Raw genomic sequence first — 19,426 nt, forward strand, 5'->3', positions numbered from 1 at the left:
TGTTTTCTGTAGCGGAGTTAGAATTTGAGCTGTGGTCATTTTGATTGCAGATCTTTGTTAACATATTTTTTAATTACGTCAGGGTCATGTTTTCTGCCAAAAAGAGTACACTTTGGTGATCCAAACTTTGAAGAAACGGTTCTAATGTGGTATGAAGAAGCAGAGAGTTGTCTGAGTAAAGTAGAAAAATTTTGTAATGAACGATGAGGAACCTGCCCCCACCGCTGATTCTGACATCGGCGATAATGAAGCCTACGATGAAATTGATGACCACATATAATCTACGTCATGCAATAATTTATATGGTCTTCTGCACCTTTTGGAAGCAATAAAACCAGGACCACTAGTCACAATATCATAGTGCAATTACCTGGATTACAGCCAGGGGCTAGAGGAGTCATTATGACCTCATTTCTGTAATAGCATACCCAAAATAGTACAACTGTAGTTAAGGATTAATATCCTAAATTTGAAAGTGACTGCCCAAATAATGTAGTGTTCTTCAACTTTCGCAGTTTTAAGATAAGTGAACTTCAATAATTCCCCAGCTACCATGCAGGGTTTGAAGTGCACAGATTTTAAATTTACCAAGGCTGAGAAACACTGATCTAATTTAACCCATGCCAGTGTAAGTAACCAAAAGTGAAGATGGAAAGGGATATTTAGAGAGATGTCACTGTTGTCTTGTCCTAGAATCTGTTACCCTTGTCTACCGCATGATAGATTTCAGCCTCAGATAAAGAGATCTGAAGCAGAGTTTCATAGTGTTTCTTTAAATTAATTCTTCTAAATTAATGTTTAATTGATATATATTTTAGTCTTACCTGAAATCTAGAGAAAAACATATAATGTAAGAAAGGAGATGTTTTCCTAAGAACTACTTATTTGGCAGTTGTAATATATGTGCAATTGCAAAGACTTAATATAAACAAGTGATATTTTAATTCTTAAATAAAGCAGCCATGCTACTGTATGGTTGCCTAGACCCTGAGGGATGAACTCTGCTATGAGACTGGCTATCAAAGAGGACACAACTATCTGAGAGACAACACTTTATTAAATATTGAATATAGTCCAGGCAAACAATAATATACTTCAAAATGAATGCCTATGCAGTTATGTACAGAGTTGGAATAGATTTATAATGAAATATATAAGTGCTGTAATTTACTAGTTTTCCTTCCAGCACTTTTTTTCCCAACAAACCAGTGATGAGTTGCTACCAGTGCAATAGGCAACTGCGCACCGGTAGCAGCTGTCAAAATTATGCAATTTGCACACGGCTGCTCTGGTATCAGTCCTTCAGACACCGCCATCTTTTTTCTTTAATTTTGGTATTTTTGCTTCCTGCACATGCGCAGAAGTAAGATATTATTTATTTATTTATTTATTTATTTATTTATTTATTTATTTATTTATTTTATTTATTAGATTTGTATGCTGCCTCTCTCCGTAGACTCGGGGCAGCTAACAACAATAATAAAAACAGCATATAACAAATCTAATATTTAAAATAACTTAAAAAATCCTTTATTAAAAACCAAACAAGCACACACACAAACATACCATGTATAAATTGTATAGGCCTAGGGAGAAAGGATATCTCAGTTCCCCCATGCCTGACAACAGAGGTGGGTTTTAAGGAGCTTACGAAAGACGAGGAGGGTGTGGGCAATTCTGATCTCTGGGGGGAGCTGGTTCCAGAGGGCCGGGGCCACTAGAGAGAAGGCTTTTCCCCTGGGCCCCACCAATCGACTTTGTTTTGTCGACGGGACCTGGAGAAGGCCAACTCTGTGGGACCTAACTGGTCGCTGGGATTCGTGCGGCAGGAGGCGGTCTCACAGATATCCTGGTCCGATGCCATGAAGGGCTTTATAGGTCATAACCAACACTTTGAATTGTGACCGGAAACTGATCGGCAACCAATGCATACTGCGGAATGTTGGTATAACATGGGCATATTTAGGAAAGCCCATGGTTGCTCTCACAGCTGCATTCTGCATTATGAGGAGATGCTCACACACTTGCGATTTCAACAATTATTTGAATTGCTGAAATATCTCACGAGCATCCCCTTGTGAGATTTCAGCGCATTTTTGCTTCCTGTGTATGCACAGAAGGGGACATGTGCACACTTGTGTGCATAGCACATGCATACACGCGAGAATCCTCATGGTGCGCATGGAGCACAACAGTAGCAGCACATAAGAGCAATCCACCCCTGCATCACACACACAGGCAAATATAAATTTCTCTCCAAGGGACTTTATATGGGGGTTTATTTTCTTTTTTTAACTCTTTGAAGTTAAGCTCTTATTTCAATGACTTATTACTTAAATAAGATCCTTTATAAATAATTGAAGATGAACCATTTTCTAAACTCTGCCGAATCTGGCCAAGAATGTATCCAAACCACTGTTATATATTTACCAGTAACCTCCTCCTCCTTCCCAAGCCTCTCCCCAGAGAAGAATTTCACTACCTCCTTCACCTGTATATTTTATGTTAATTTTCCAATTTTCTACCAGGAGAGAAATATATAATGCAATTTCCAGTTAATGAACCTACCTGGGATAGATAGATTGCCTTAATTCTGCCGTAAATTAGATTTTATGACTTCCCTCCCCATTTTTTTGTCCTAGAGCTCTTAAAAGTTTCCATCATTCCTTCCCTCCTTTTTTTTTATTTATACTTCTGAATTGGCCTAATGCACTTATTTGCCTCATAAAGGTATTGCTCTGATGTAGCAATGTTTTTCAACCTAATGGCGTAAAGAAAACTTTTTGCTAATAATTTTAATAGCAATATAAGTGACATTAATGAAGCTTTGACATTCAAAGTGCTTCTTGTTTGAATTCAGAACAAGGAACTCTTAATTAATATTTAAGGGATTTTAAAAATTGAAAAGCTTTCAGCATTCTAATAGCAGCTGCTTTAGCTTTTTAAAAGAGCAAATCCCATGTGTTATCTAAAGCAGGTTGGGTAAATTTTCTCCGCTAAAGGCCATACCTTTTCAAGGTTAATGAGACAAGTGTCATGTGCCAATAGCAGAAGTCTTGAAGGAAATGGAAGATTGTGTGCCTCTCTTGAAAGCTCTTCCTTTTGCTTTCTCATTTCCTCCTCTTCCTTCTGGTTTGTGTGTGTGTGTCTTAATCAAAGGATATATACCGTATATACTCGAGTATAAGCCGAGTTTTTCAGCCCCAAAAATGGGCTGAAAAACCCGACCTCGGCTTATACTCGGGTCACCACAAGAGGGCGCCGGGTGACCACAAGAGGGCGCACCGCGGGAGCCCGGCAGCTGCAAAACACACACGAGGGGCGAATCGGGGAAACTGCCAGGAGAAAACTCAACCCCTGTAAACCACAAGATTCCTCGAACTTTTATTTTTTAAAAAATGCCGCCCGCCTCAGAGTAAACGCCCCGCGCGTATAATTAAGTGACTGGGGTTTTTTTCATGCGTCAAGAGGAAAGAATTAAAAACCTCGGGAAATAGAGCGCCCTGCTTGTAACCGCCACTAAAGCACACAACCTCCACCCACCCCCACTTCGCCAGCCGCCACACCTTCGGTGCAGTCCGGATAGAAGTGCGGGGCCACATCTTCTCTCCACCCCACCCACCCCCACCCAATATCCAAACTCTGTAGTGTTCAGGAGGACGGAAAGATGCTTTTTGGGGCGGAGCACGCCAGTCTCTCTCCGCGCTCCCGTCTAGTGCACATCACCCCCGGGGAGGGCGGGATTGACTCTCCGGCAAACGGTCCGAGCATCCCCCTCCACACCCGTGCATCTGGAGTAAGGCGGCGTCTTTTAACACCCCCCCTTCAGCCATGCTCGCAAAGCCACCCATCCTCCTCCTCCTCCATCCCTCGCCGGGGGGAGACTCCCCTCCTCCGCCCCTTCTCTGACCTTGTAATCCTCGTGGCCGAGGTTTTGCAGGCGCTGTTTGCCTGAGGGGGGCCGGATTTCCACGCCGCCGGCCGGGGGCTCCTTCGGGGTTGCCTCCGCCGGAGAGTGCTGTTGCTGGGGCTCCTGGTGGTCCCGAGATGGGGCGCGGCGGGCTCCGCGCTGCCCCACGCTGAGCGCCGCGAAGTCCAACGTCTTGCTCTCGAAGGCGCCCTCCACGTTGCAGAACATCCCGCCATACTTCTGGCGGGGCACTTGGTCGGCGGTGCCCGGGCGCGCCAGGTAGACGGGCAGATCTTCCTCCCCCGCCGCCGCGGGATCCGGCCGCTCCCGGCCTCTCCGCCCGCTGTGAGAAGACATGGCCGGGAGTCACTGGGGTAAGTCAAGCCGGCGACTCCGTCTGCGAGGCAGAGAAAGAAGGGCGGACGGGCGGGAGACTTCCCGGGCGCCGCTGGCTCGGCTCAGGCGCGGAGTGACTGATGACTGAGAGAGAGAGAAAAGGAGCGCTCTCTCTCCCTCCCTCCCAGCAGCCTGAGCCGAGCCAGCGGCGCCCGGGAAGTCTCTCGCCCGTCCGCCCTTCTTTCTCTGCCTCGCAGACGGAGTCGCCGGCTTGACTTACCCCAGTGACTCCCGGCCATGTCTTCTCACAGCGGGCGGAGAGGCCGGGAGCGGCCGGATCCCGCGGCGGCGGGGGAGGAAGATCTGCCCGTCTACCTGGCGCGCCCGGGCACCGCCGACCAAGTGCCCCGCCAGAAGTATGGCGGGATGTTCTGCAACGTGGAGGGCGCTCAGCGTGGGGCAGCGCGGAGCCCGCCGCGCCCCATCTCGGGACCACCAGGAGCCCCAGCAACAGCACTCTCCGGCGGAGGCAACCCCGAAGGAGCCCCCGGCCGGCGGCGTGGAAATCCGGCCCCCCTCAGGCAAACAGCGCCTGCAAAACCTCGGCCACGAGGATTACAAGGTCAGAGAAGTTGGCTGGCAACTTTGCTGCGTCACTCGGAGCCCCCTTTTACTTCCCTCTTGGAGCTCCTGTCTTGCAGCTAGCTGCCTTCCCTTCCCCGGGTCCAGCAAAGTTTCCAGCTTGTACAATTACTGCACTAATTCCCTGATTAGATTTTGAGGTAAGTTCTCTCTCTGCTTTTTTTCAAAGTCTCCTTTCTATAGAACTTTGATAAAGTTCCCCCCTCCCTCCCCCCTCTCTCTCAAGAGACACAGAGAGCGAGACAGAGAGAGAGAGAGAGAGAAGGAAGAAGGGTAGAAGAAAAAGAAAAAGGAATTGAGTACTTTTTAAGGGCTTTGTTGGATTCATTCTGTAGATTTGTTATGGTACAAGTAATATACAATCGTACTAATTTTAGCCTGCCAGTAGATTGTAAAAATAAGATACATTATGCTGCTTTCTTCTACTCCAGAGATTCATGAATACTTAAGATGTTTAGCATTTCTGTACTCACTTAGCATTAAGTTTTAGTGTTAAATAATATTAATATTTACCTCTTGGATTTAAATCTATTGTTATTTCTATGTGGATTTACCTCAGAATAAGTCTCAGTTTTTTGGGAACTTGCTGATAGATATGCTTAAAACTGCAGTCCATCTGTGCAGTTGCCTGTAAGTAAGTCCTATTGAAATCTGTAAGGCTTAACTCAGAATAAAGAGTTGATTTAATATGCAATTCTGTACATAAATTTACTCAGTAATTAACTTGGCTGCATGGCTTGGGGTAGTTTGGTAGAATGTTATGCAATTTTTATGTCTCTGAAAATCTTTTATTCTTAGATGGGAAAAAGAATTTTGTGAAATTATTGTGCAATTTGAATTTGTAAAAATATTGTTTTGTTCTTCTCTCTACTTTATCATTGGATTATAGAGAGAAAAATTAAGTCTCTAAAATACTGTTTTGAGGGATTTTGACTCATAGGTTTTAGCTTGGTTGCTGATTGAACTACTTTTTTTACTTTTTAATTTATTTAATTTTATTTAATTTATTGTAAATATCAGATTGCTTTTATTTACCCACTTTGAAATAAATATTGTTTACCCTCTTTAAAATAAATATTCTAAAACATGTCTCAATTAATGTAATTTTATTGTTTTCCATTTTTATAAGTTACCAGTAGCCACTGCATTTTCTAACCTCGGCTTATACTCGGGTCAATAAGTTTTCCCAGTTTTTGTGCCAAAAAATGGTGCCTCGGCTTATACTCGGGTCGGCTTATACTCGAGTATATACGGTATGTTAAATAAGAGCGAAGTATGTTTAGCACTCTGACTCATACTTTAAAAAACCTAGAAAATAAGCTTGATTATTTGTTTGTTTGTTTGTTTATTTATTTATTTATTGGATTTGTATGCCGCCCCTCTCCGCAGACTCGGGGTGGCTAACAACAGTGATAAAAAACAACATGTAACAATCCAATACTAAACAACTAAAAAAAACCTTATTATAAAACCAATCATACATACAAACACACCATGCGTAAATTGTAAGGCCTGGGGGAAAGAATATCTCAATTCCCCCATGCCTGATGGCAGAGGTGGGTTTTAACAAGCTTAAGAAAGGCAAGGACGGTGGGGGCAATTCTAATCTCTGGGGGAGAGTTGGTTCCAAAGGGCTGGGGCTGCCACAGAGAAGGCTCTTCCCCTGGGTCCCGCCAAACGACATTGTTTAGTTGACGGAACTCGGGAAAGGCCCACGTCATTAAATTCAACTGAGTAATATTGATTTTTGTTATATATCTGATCATAGTTCAATTACTTCAAATTATGTGTTTCAGAAACAGGTTAAGATCTTGAGAAAATGGTATTTTAATGTCTACTTATTGAATGCAAAAAAATGGTATAACAAATGCAGGCAGAGACCTCGCAATGTTTTAATTCAGAAATATCTAATGAGGAAATTTTTGAATAGCAATGTTATAAATGTGTTTAATGTGAACTTAATGCTTATCATATAAGATTAAGACTAAAAATAAAAGCTAAAATTACTTGAAAGATAAACAGAAACATTTATGGTCACAGATTGTTAGATGCCCCATATATAGGTTTGTATAGAAATACACAGAGAAATAAATATGAATTAACTACTATAAAATCTTAGCAGACAGATTTCAAGCTAACATATTTACAACAGAGATACTGGGAAAATGGCAAAAGTCCTGGTAGTATCTTGGCTAATAATTTGAAATGGAAAAAATGATAGGAAAAAGATTCCAATTATTAAAGGTGAAAAAGATAAAATGTATAAAATATTATGGATATAAACTGTTAATTTTTAAAATTGTATTCATGTATTTAGTAAACCAGAGACTGTGTCAAATAAAGATATAGAACCCATTTTAAATAAAAATAACCTACCATTTTTAGATAAAATACAAAAATAACTTCTTTGCTTCACTATCTAAGGAAGGGATTAAACAAATAATTTTGAAAACAGTAAGTGGTAAAACATCAGGTTTAGATGGACTCCCTATTGAGTTGTATAAAAAGTTTATAGATTTTTTTGTGACAAAATTACCACCTGTAAAAAGAAATATTTGATAAAATATTTGAATTTTATCACCAGCATTTATTGGAACCTCTATATTACAGTTATATTAAAAGCAAGTAAAGATCACACCAATGTTATTAACATTGATACAAATATTACAAATATTAGCATAGATTATTGCTAATCTATTAGCAAATGATATCATTTGTTATTAACAATGATTCAGCAGGATTAATAAAAACTAGGCAAGCAGCATAATATTAGTTATAAATCTAAAGGACTTGAATAAATATAAGGTTAAATTTGTAATTTTCTCAATAGATGTTGAAACCCCACTTGACAAAATACACAAACAATACATATATGCTGCACTTACTAAATTTGGATTTCCTTTGGACACTGCCACTATTGAGAAAGTTGCACTTGTTGTCAATTGCTTCCAGATTTAATTAAAAGTGGGAGTTGTCTTCTTTAAAGGTCTATATGACTTAGAACCTGGATTTGTGTGGAGCCACCTTTGTCTAGCAATTTCTGCTTATCCAGTAAGAATCCTTTAAACTCATCTCTGAGGAGGTTTGAGGACCACAAAATTATCTCTTCCATCACCACTTTTCTCTTTTTTAGCGTAGTTGTCTAACTGAACTGAATCAGCACCAACACTGCTGATAAAAAATGCTGCTAAATTTAACTTTTCAGGAAGACTTTATTGATTAGCTCATGGGCCATATCAAAGTGAAGAGTTCAAACACAAATTACAGTGTTCCCTCCATTTTTGCGGGTTCGAACTTCGCGAATAGCCTATACCACGGTTTTTCAAAAAATATTAATTAAAAAATACTTTGCGGTTTTTTTCCTATACCTCGGATTTTCCCACCCAATGACATCATATGTCATCGCCAAACTAATAATTTTTGCAAATAAATAACAAAAATAATTATTATTGTTAATAAATAATTATGTTTATAAATATCAGGATCACTAAGTGTCTTATTCAATGGTGAGTACCAGTAATAATGGTGAGTGAATGGTTGTTAAGTGAATGGGAAATGGTAATTTAAGGGTTTAAAGTGTTAAGGGATGGCTTGTGATACTGTCCATAGCCAAAAATGGTGTATTTACTTCCGCATCTCTACTTCGAGGAAATTCGACTTTCGCGGCCTGTCTCAGAACGCATCCCCCGTAGAAATTGAGGGAACACTGTATTACTAAAACCCAATAAAAATGATTTTAAATGAAATTGGAATAAAATACAATAATTTAATATATGGTTAAATAAAATATGGGAAAAGTATATTTCAGTGTCACCCCTACAATCTACCCCAATCACTCCCACATATGCCAATCTCAACAAAACTATTTTGCTTAAATACTTTGGTATAATAAATATTGTTTTCTAATTCTGACTGCGCATCAGGTAATGGATAATTCATTTAGTATATAGACCAAGCTACCTGTCTCTCACCCTCTTATGCTGGCAACAATTAAGTAGGATATGAGTCAGGTCTTCAACCTCTGCTGCTCCACAAATGCAGAGATGTCCATTATAGGGTATAGAATGGAATCTCCCATATCTGAATATTGTGTCAACTGTTCGAATCTCACTCATGTAAATATCTCTCTAAGATGTTTTGGCAGTTGTAACTTTAAATAGTTGTCTATAGTAAGACTTTGTAATTAGATAAAAGAGCTTCACACCCTCAGTCAGGCATTGTTTATAACTAAGAATATTAATTCTCAGCAAACACTGTTTAGAAACATTTACAATTAAGTGAACTGTAAAATTAAGTAAGCAAACGTCCATATTTACTTGCTTATTTATAATAATTAGAAACTGGGCACCTATACTGCATAAAATGAGTGTATTTAATTCTAAAACAAGCAACAATTAATTTGAAAATTGAAAATAATTATACTGCAGTTTGAATGAGAATATTTTATTTACAAAGGATTCAGACAGTAAGAGATAAAACCAGATTATTTTCCTATCATTTTAATGGGTTATAAACAGCACTAATTATTGTGGATTGCATATGTATGAAGTACAGTTATTTAAATTGAATCAACTTCTCATTAAAACTGTGGGGAATACTGAGAAACACATTAACTTTTTTTCTGATGTCCTGATAGAATTGGTAATGACCAGAATTGCTAGATCTGTACTCAATAATGGGAAAATATCCTGCAGTTTTGCTTAATAATCTCTTGACAAACAAATATGTTAAGAATGTCAGTCTGCTTTCAAATTGCAAGCTTTCCCAGTACAAATGTTATGTGACACAGCTCTCTGTCATATGGATGGAGGCAATATATTAATTCCTTTCTCTATTTGAGAGACAGACTTTTTTTTTTTTTAATGAAGGTAGAAATACTGGGCTGAGGCTGAGAAAAGAGAGGATAGCAGAGAATTGGAATAAAATTTGGAATTTCTATTTTTAAAAAGTACACGTAAAATAAAGACTATTAAGATACTCATGAACTGAGAGAGCCCACGGTAACAAGGTCAGCCAATGAATAGACATAGCAACTTAGCTCTGACCCAGCTCCTGCCCCAAGGAATGTGGAGGTGGGTGTGGGGGAAACATCCACATGCCACAGGCCTGTTTTTTTCCCGATAGAATCTGATGACAAAGTCTCCTCTGACCAAGGAAGTGTGAGTGACAGGGAAGAGGAGAGTTTGGCAGACAGCCCAGGAGGAGATCAATCTTCCTTATCATCCCTGGATTCTGAACAAGAACTTATGAAAGTCCCACGCATGCGAAGAGTGATGCATAGGAGAGAACAACTGAAGGATTATTACAGGAGATAAGTGAGGTCACTTGTGGTTGGGTGGGGCTGCTGTAATTACAGATAAAAAGAGCAGTGTGCTATTAATAATCTTTTTTCCCAGTTACTGGGTGAGAAATTGGATTGCATTTAACCTGTGCCTTGTGTGTACCAGAAAATCCCTTAGACATTTAAAAAGGGAGTTTTTTCTGCTTTTCTGTTGATAAAGACTTTTGGTTTTCCTTCTATCATGTAGTGTGTGTCTTTCTGGACTAATTACCCTGTAATTACGGGCGGTTGGGACACGCCGGCAGAACAGCAACTAAATCAGCCAATGGGAGCTTGAACACTTCTGAGTCTGTGCAGAGAATCAAAATTGAAATTTAAGCTTAAGGCTGGGCATGGCCCACTCTGCATCTCTGCCCACTCTGTGCTTGTCTGTTGTTGAAATAAAACTAACTGTTCTGTACTGTCTGTAACTGCTTGAAGAAGAATCTATAGTGGTGCTGTAAATTCATCTGTTTACTTCTGGTTATGGTTTTGCAATAAACTTTAATAAAGAGGAACAGAAACTCCCTATACTAATTCTGAAGAATTAAATGGTGAATTGTAAATGAATTTACATTTTTTTAAAAATGCTGAAAAAGAGTGCAGAGAAGCAACAATTGAAGTTGGTTAGGGGACAGGAGGCTAAAGCATACAATGAATTGTTGTAACTGTGTATGTCTTACCTACAATTAAGGAAAAATTTACTATCACTGAGTGTAATTAATCAGTGCAATGGCTTGTCTCTAGAAGTTTTTGATGCTTCATCACTGGAGGCTTTTAAGAAGCAATATGGTGGAGGGGAAAAAAAAGTTCCAAAAAAAAAGAGAGAAGAGGTTGGGCAGTCATTTGTCCAGAATGGTATAGGGTCTCTGGTTTGAGCAAGGAGTTATACTGGAACACTTCCAAGCTCCAGCGGTGGGTTGCTCATGGTTCAGACCAGTAGTGACAGAGGGAAATTCCACCATCGCCTCGGACACTTCTGGGCCTGCGATGAGCACGCACATGAAGCAGTAGCAAACTAATTCAGAACCCACTACTACCAAGCTCCCTTCCAAGTTTATTATTCTGTTTTCTGATATTTATTTCTCTGTGATGAGCAAGTCTTATGTGGGGTCCTTCGTGCTTTCTGAGCTTGTTTTTTTTCTTGTAGATGTTTCATCACCAAACTAGGTAACATCATCAATGCTAGAAGAGATCAGGGTTTGATCTCCTTGAACTGAATGAATATTTCAGGTTATGCATAAAGAAATAATTTTCTTCAGCAATTATTATTTTAAATAATAAATGAAAATGCTATTGCAATCTATTTATAGCATGTCCTCTTTTCTTTATAGCAGTTTGTCCCATATTTAGTTTTGCTTGGAATACTATTATTAAAATTTCTCAATAAAATTGGTGTTTTCCTTTAATTTTTGAATAGTTCCATATTTCCTTCTTCAAAGGGTAAAGCATTCTGATTACTAAAATTAAAAGTGTTATTACAATTTTTATTTTCCTTTATTAAAATTAAATTTTGTTTTTTATATTGTGTGATATTGCTTTACCTCCAAAATAAACATGGAAACTACTGATTGCATAGTCAGGAAATACTGCTATAGGAATTATTTCACTCTTTCCATTTCAATCACTAGAAAAATAGCATGTGGTACAAGAGCCCCATATTTTAATATACCAGGTTTAATATATGTGGTAGCAGTAGGAACTACTGAATTACTAATCAAAGCAGTGGGGTGGGTCAGAATGTGAAGACACAAAGCTCCATGCGAAAAGGAGGTTTTAGATCATTAGCCAAAATCTTGCAATAATGTTAATGTTTAAAATACTAGTCCTCTGGGCGTAGGGCAGCATATAAATCCAAATAATAGATAAATAATTATTTTTATAAGAATGAATTTCATAAAAATTGTAAAAATGTTTATATAGAAAACAGGATGGCAAAAAAGGATAAAAAATGCAACTTGAGGAATTTCCCCCCCCCCCAATTTTATAGCCAAGAAATAGAGGTAACTGAACAAGAAAAATTGTTTTGTATTAAAATTTTATCCATCTTGCATAGTTAGAATTTTTTTAAGTATTCATTCCATTAACCCAAAACATTGACACATGCATGACCGGTGGCTTAAACCGCCCGCCGAAATTGCCCCTGGAGCAGGGGGACGCTGCGGAGTCCTGAACTTCCGGTTTCCGGTGAAACCAGAAGTTCGGCTTTTGGCAGCATGCCAAAGGGGCGCACTGCTTGCTGGGCCCAAGGAGAGGTCCCAGATCGCCCTATTTAAGGGAGATCCGAATGGGACCTCCTCCTTGCTCAGCAGATTCCCAAAGCGAACACCCACTCGCAGGAATTTCCACCCCGTTAGTTTTGGCTTCTGCAGGTCCTTAGTTATAGTTGAATTTAAATATTTAAATTTACGTATTTAAAGTTACGCTATTTAAATTTATGTTAATTAATAAAGTGACCCTTTATTTAATCCATACAATGTCTTAGCGTCTTTACTCTGCTTCCATGGAAAATTTCTTTTACTTCTATCAGTCAGATCTTTCATCATCTGATAAAGAAAGCAATATATTTTAAGGATTTTTTTAAGGTCTGAAAACTCAAGTTATTCTAACCTACATTTGATTTTGGTTTAATTTGTAGATTGATCTGCTTGTCCCTACAAAAGTAACTGGCATCATTACTCAAGGAGCTAAAGATTTTGGTCATGTTCAGTTTGTGGGTTCCTATAAAGTCGCCTATGGCAATGATGGACAACACTGGACCATATATCAGGATGAAAAGCAAAAAAAAGATAAGGTAACAAGATGGCTGATATTTTGAATATACAGTAGGCATTGATGTAGCATTCTTCAACTCTGACATTCTCTAAGCTAGTAAGCTGCAGGTTACTATATGCTGTATGGTTTTATGACATGTTCATGTTGAGGTTTCATGGTTAAAGGTCAATGCAAAAATTAATATAAATATACTGACATTTACTGATACTTTAATAGTAATATGTGCAAACTGTCAAATTTAAACAGCAAACATAACATTTAAATGAATAATAAAAATTGCTATATGAAAAACTTTTATTTAAATTTTCTTTTCAATGTTTTAAATAGTGGTTTGAACTAAAACATATATACTGAAACAAATTATATATATATATATTATATATATATATATATATATATATATATATATATATATATATGTATATATATATATATATATATATATATATATATATATATATATATATGTATATATATATATGTGTGAATGATGAGGCAGCAGCCATCTCGATCACCGGAACATAGAAACTTTAATAAAACCACTTAGCTTTCGTTAGCGTGCTGCTAACTTCGTCAGAGTTTTAAAATGCCGTGGGAGACAAACATCTTTATAAAGCATTACTCAGTCTGCTCATTGCCCGCGTCACGGGGCCACACCCTTCCCTCCCCCCTGCGGTAAGCCTAATTGTGGGCTTAATCATGCTGGCTGAAGGGAGATCTACCTCTTTTGCTCGTGTTTGTTGCCTTTTTCCCTCCCCAAGGGAGGGGGTGGAATTGTGAGGCTTAATCCTGCTGGCTGTAGGGGGACCTGCCGCTTTTACTCGTGTCTGTTGCCTTTTTCCCTCCCCAAGGGAGGGGGTGGAGTTGTGAGGCAATGCTTCGGAGGTGTTTGGTATTCCTTTCTTCCCCCCATTGTCGTTGTTACTTTTTATAATGGTACATGTCTGCTCTTGCAATGTTTTTACCCATGTCCTCGTCCTAGGTCTACACTGTTCTAATCCCCCCTTGTCCTCTATGTTAGACTTAAATTGTGCCCCTCCACCTCTTTTATTAAAGTTTCTATGTTCCGGTGATCGAGATGGCTGCTGCCTCATCATTCACGTATGTACCTGGAACTCGCATTTTTAGGACTATTCTTGATATATATATATATATATATATATATATATATATATATATATATATATGTTTTCGTAAATTTTCACGGGTATATGTATGTAGATTGTTCTGAGTTCGGGTTTTGCCCTGTGTAATGTTTTGCATGTCTATGCGACGTTTCGGTGAAATCACATTCACCATCTTCAGGCTGGAGTTCCAATCTCCAGCCTGAAGATGGTGAATGCGATTTCACCGAAACGTCGCATAGACATGCAAAACATTACACAGGGCAAAACCCGAACTCAGAACAATCTACATATATATATATATATATATATATTTGTTTTCGTAAATTTTCACGGGTATATGTATGTAGATTGTTCTGAGTTCGGGTTTTGCCCTGTGTAATGTTTTGCATGTCTATGCGACGTTTCGGTGAAATCACATTCACCATCATCAGGCTGGAGTTCCAATCTTTGATTGGATGTGATTTCACCGAAACGTCGCATAGACATGCAAAACATTACACAGGGCAAAACCCGAACTCAGAACAATCTACATATATATATATATATATATATATATATATATGTATATGTATATGTATATGTATATGTATATGTATATGTATATGTATATGTATATATATATATATATATATGTATATATATATATATATATATATATATATATATATATATATATATATTTTCTTATGTCGGATCACCCTGGTATATTTTTAAGGAACGTCACAGCTCCTTTTTTTGCCTCTAGGCCCAACCCAGGGCCACTGCAAGGCAGTAATATATTTATAGCCGACAAACTATATTTTGTATGTGTTAAATGTTTTTAGCTGGAATTTTAAAATTAAGGGAGACTAGGATAGATCCATTTCGGCCTTATTAGGCCTCATCAGCTAGCCACACCCTTTCTTTACTGGGATTCGATCTGGGAAGCTTCTGCATTGTAAAGCAGAGAGCTAGCCTAATAAGGCCGAAATGGATCTATCCTAGTCTCCCTTAATTTTAAAATTCCAGCTAAAAACATTTAACATATATATATATATATATATATATATATATATATATATATATATATATATATATATATATATGGTTTTTTTGCTGAATTTGAAAATTAAGGGAGACTAGGATAGATCTATTTCGGCCTTATTTTGGCCTCATCAGCTAGCCATACCCACTGGGACTTGAACCTGCAACCTTTGCCTTGTAAAGCAGAGAATTATCCTCTAGGCTACAGTACCCAATCCCTTCAGCTCTGCACCAGGGAAGGGTTACATATTTTTGTGCCGAATCACCCTGGTGTATTGAAGGAACATCACAGCTCCTTATTTGCCTCTATATGTCACATGTTTTTTTGCTGAATTTGAAAATTAAGGGATATATATATATTCTGAAGGAATATATATATATTCTGAGTTCTGAGTTCGGGTTTTGCCCCATGTAATTTTATATATATATATATATATATATATATCACACACACACACACACACAGTGATACCTTGTCTTACAAACTTAATTGGTTCCGGGACGAGGTTCTTAAGGTGAAAAGTTTGTAAGATGAAACAATGTTTCCCATAGGAATCAATGGAAAAGCGATTAATGCGTGCAAACCCAAAATTCACCCCTTTTGCCAGCCGAAGCGCCCGTTTTTGTGTTGCTGCGATTCCCCTGAGGCTCCCCTCCGTGGGAAACCCCACCTCTGGACTTCTGTGTTTTTGCGATGCTGCAGGGGAATCCCAGCAGGTGAATCCCAGCAAAAACAAGCTCACTGGCAACGGAAGTCCGGAGGTGGGGTTTCCCAGGGAAGGGAGCATCAGTGAAATTGTAGCATCGCAAAAACATTGAAGTCCTCGAAACCCCATCTCTGGACCTGTGTTTTTGCGATGCTGGGATTCCCCTGAGGCTCCCCTCGCTTGGAAACCCCACCTCCGGACTTCTGTTGCAGCATCACAAAAAGACGGAAGTCTGGAGGTGGAGTTTACCATGGAAGGGAGCCTCAGGGGAATCCCAGCAGAACAAAAACGGGCGCTTTGGCTGGCAACGGAAGTCCGGAGGCGGGGCATCCCAGTGGCGGCGGTGGGTTTTTAAGGTGAAAATAGTTTGTAAGAAGAGGCAAAAAAATCTTAAACCTTGGGTTTGTATCTCGAAAAGTTTGTATGACGAGGCGTTTGTAAGACGAGGTATCACTGTATAATGATTTGAAAAATATTTCTCAAACTATTCACACATCATCTGGAAGAATTCATATAATATATAATAATTTTGATTTATCTTCTTTTTGTTTACTTATTAAATTTATATAGCCAGCCATCTCATTTGCATGTGACTCTGGGTGGCATACCGAATGATATCTCAAATTAAACAATCAACATAATTCAACCATTAAGATTCATTAAAAGCAGTTTTTAAAAAACTATTCACCTTCTACTTTAGTCCCAATAGCTTAGGTCAGAAGTCCCCAATATTTTTTGAGCTAATGAATAGCTCTCACAAAAGGAGTGTGACCCAAATGGCTAGCAAAATTTGCCAGATGATTAACAGGAAAAAATATTTCATACCTCTCTCCCTCGTTTCCCTCCAAATCTTAGATTTTTGTTTAATAGTTTAGAAACTTTGAACTATCCGAGTTCTTATAACTTTCAATATTTATTTTCAATTATATATTTTGTGTCTTTCTTTATTGCTTTCCACTTTTTAAAGTATGTTTCTTCTTCAGAGATTTTTGCCACATTTTGTTTTCAAAATATTAGATTTTTAGTTCTTTACAGTGAACATTCTTTTCTTATTTCATCTAGCATTGGATTATTTGTTCTTCTTGTAGTCCAGGGTACAACTGTTTTCTTTCTAGAATACTATTCACAAGCATCATTTTTTATCTTTGTTTAGCTTTTCTGATGATCAGCTTTCACAGCTATGTCTAATAACTAAAAAATAAAACCAAAACACATGACATTGGCAATACCTACTTTTCTTGCTGATATCTCTTCCTTTAATGTCCACAATCTCTTTGCCCTTCTGGTGAATGCCTAGACACATTCTAAATGAGGTACTGAACTCTGATGACCTCTTTATTCTTCTGCTGAAAAATTGCTTACATGGTTGTGAGACCCAGAGGAATTTTTGCAATAAAAGTAATGTAAGAAGCTGGTGCTTTTCTGTTCTCTGTATCAGTATATCTCAAAGAACGGAGCATTGTTTTAAAAATATAATTCAAAGAATCTGCTGGTGGGGTGTGTTTTTTTTTAAAGCATTGCTACAGTCGTACTCATTTAAAACTGCTCAAGGTCAAGAAAGAAGCAAGCACAGCAGGGATACCAGGAATGCTGCTGATTACAGTAAATTAGAATAACAGGAATTTTGAAAGCTTGGCCAGCTTTCTCTCTGCCTGTCCTTATGCTACATAAGGAGTTTTTAACCTTTTTATTACCATAGACCTTCTTGGACTCTAGTTATATCTATCATCACTTTTATGGAAAAATATTTAAATATATATATAATAAAATACATAAATGCATAGTGAATTACAAAGAAAACAGTTATTGTTCAGTACAGTTATCACAATATTGTAAAATAACAAATACAGTGATACCATGTCTTACAAACTTAATTGGTTCCGGGAGGAGGTTCTTAAGGTGAAAAGTTTGTAAGACGAAACAATGTTTCCCATAGGAATCAATGGAAAAGCGATTTAATGCGTGCAAGCCCAAAATTCACACCTTTTGCCAGCCAAAGCGCCCGTTTTTGCACTGCTGGGATTCCCCTGAGGTTCCCTTCCATGGGAAACCCCACCTCCGGACTTCTGTGTTTTTGCGATGCTGCGATTTCACTGAGGCTCCCCTCGCTGGGAAACCTCACCTCCGGACTTCCGTTGCCAGCGAAGCACTCTGTTTTTGCAATGCTAGGATTCCCCTGCAGCATCACAAAAACACAGAAGTCCGGAGGTGGGGTTTCCCATGGAGGGGATCCTCAGGGGAATCCCACAGAGCAAACATGGGTGCTTCGCTGGCAATGGAAGTCCAGAGGCAGGACATCCAACGGTGGCGGTGGGTTGTAAGGTGAAAATAGTTTGTAAGAAGAGGCAAAAAAAATCTTAAACCCTGGGTTTGTATCTCGAAAAGTTTGTATGACGAGGCGTTTGTAAGACGAGGTATCACTGTACTAATATATAATAATTAATTAATAATAATAATTTATTGGATTTGTATGCCGCCCCTCTCCGAAGACTCGGGCGGCTCGCAACAATAATAAAACAATATTACAATGAAACAAATCTAATATTAAAAAACATATAAAACCCATCATTTAAAACCATGCAGCACACACATACCAAACATGAATTATAAAAGCCTGGGGGAGGTGTCTCAATTCCCCGATGCCTGGCAATACAGGTGGGTCGTTAAGTAATTTGTGAAAGACAAGGAGGGTGGGGGCAGTTTTTAATCTCTGGGGGGAGTTGATTCCATAGGGCGGCTGCCACAGAGAAGACTCTTTCCCTGGGGCACGCCAAACGACATTGTTTAGTCGATGGGATCCGGAGAAGGCCAACTCTGTGGGACCTCATTGGCCGCTGGGATTCATGCGGTAGAAGGCGGTTCCAGAGGTATTCTGATCCGATGCCATGTAGGGCTTTAAAGGTCATTACCACACTTTGAATTGTGACCGGAAACTGATCGGCAGCCAGTGCAAGCCACGGAGTGTTGGAGAAACGTGGGCGAATCTGGGAAGCCCCATATAATATATGTAGTACTTTATTAATAAGCAAACAATATAGGTAATCCTTGACTTATGACCACAATTGAGCTCAAGATTTCTGTTATTAAGTGAGATATTTGTTACGTGAATATTGCCACATTTTATGACCTTTCATGAGACATCTGTTAAGTGAATCACTTTAGTTGTCAAGTTAGTAACCCTGTTGTTAAGTGAATCTTGACTTTTCTTGTCAGAAGTTTGCATAAGGTGATTACACTGCAATCTCATAAATATGAGTCAGCTGACAAGTGTCTGAATTTTGATCACTACTATGAACAGACATTAAATGAACTATTGTAAGTCAACAGTTTTATTTTATGTATTTTAGGTTGCAATAATTTTTGATACAATGCTATAATAATTTTAGATATTTGTTAAGTCAAAAACAACATTGGAATCTAGAGGCTGTAAACTAGCTTGTCCACTGTGTAATTGAATAAAAAGCTAAATTTCATTTTGAGGCTAGTAAAAATAAAGTTGGTTTTTTTCTCCCATCCAAGTTCACAATTCCCTGTGAGCACCCAAAGCTCAGTGCAATAGCCTTTAGCTGAAGGAGCCATTCATTCT

At 38.6% G+C, this 19,426-nt stretch overlaps 1 protein-coding gene across 1 annotated transcript in view; it reads left to right on the plus strand.

Moving 5' to 3' along the window:
* EDIL3 (EGF like repeats and discoidin domains 3) overlaps window positions 1-19,426 on the plus strand; it is a 322,466-nt gene that overhangs the window by 280,733 nt on the left and 22,307 nt on the right. The window contains exon 9 of the mRNA XM_070743064.1: window positions 12,847-13,002. Within this exon, the coding sequence (XP_070599165.1) occupies window positions 12,847-13,002 (156 nt within the window). The remainder of the gene's footprint in view (window positions 1-12,846; window positions 13,003-19,426) is intronic.

Source organism: Erythrolamprus reginae, chromosome 2, assembly GCF_031021105.1.
Source record: "Erythrolamprus reginae isolate rEryReg1 chromosome 2, rEryReg1.hap1, whole genome shotgun sequence".
NCBI lineage: Eukaryota > Metazoa > Chordata > Lepidosauria > Squamata > Dipsadidae > Erythrolamprus > Erythrolamprus reginae.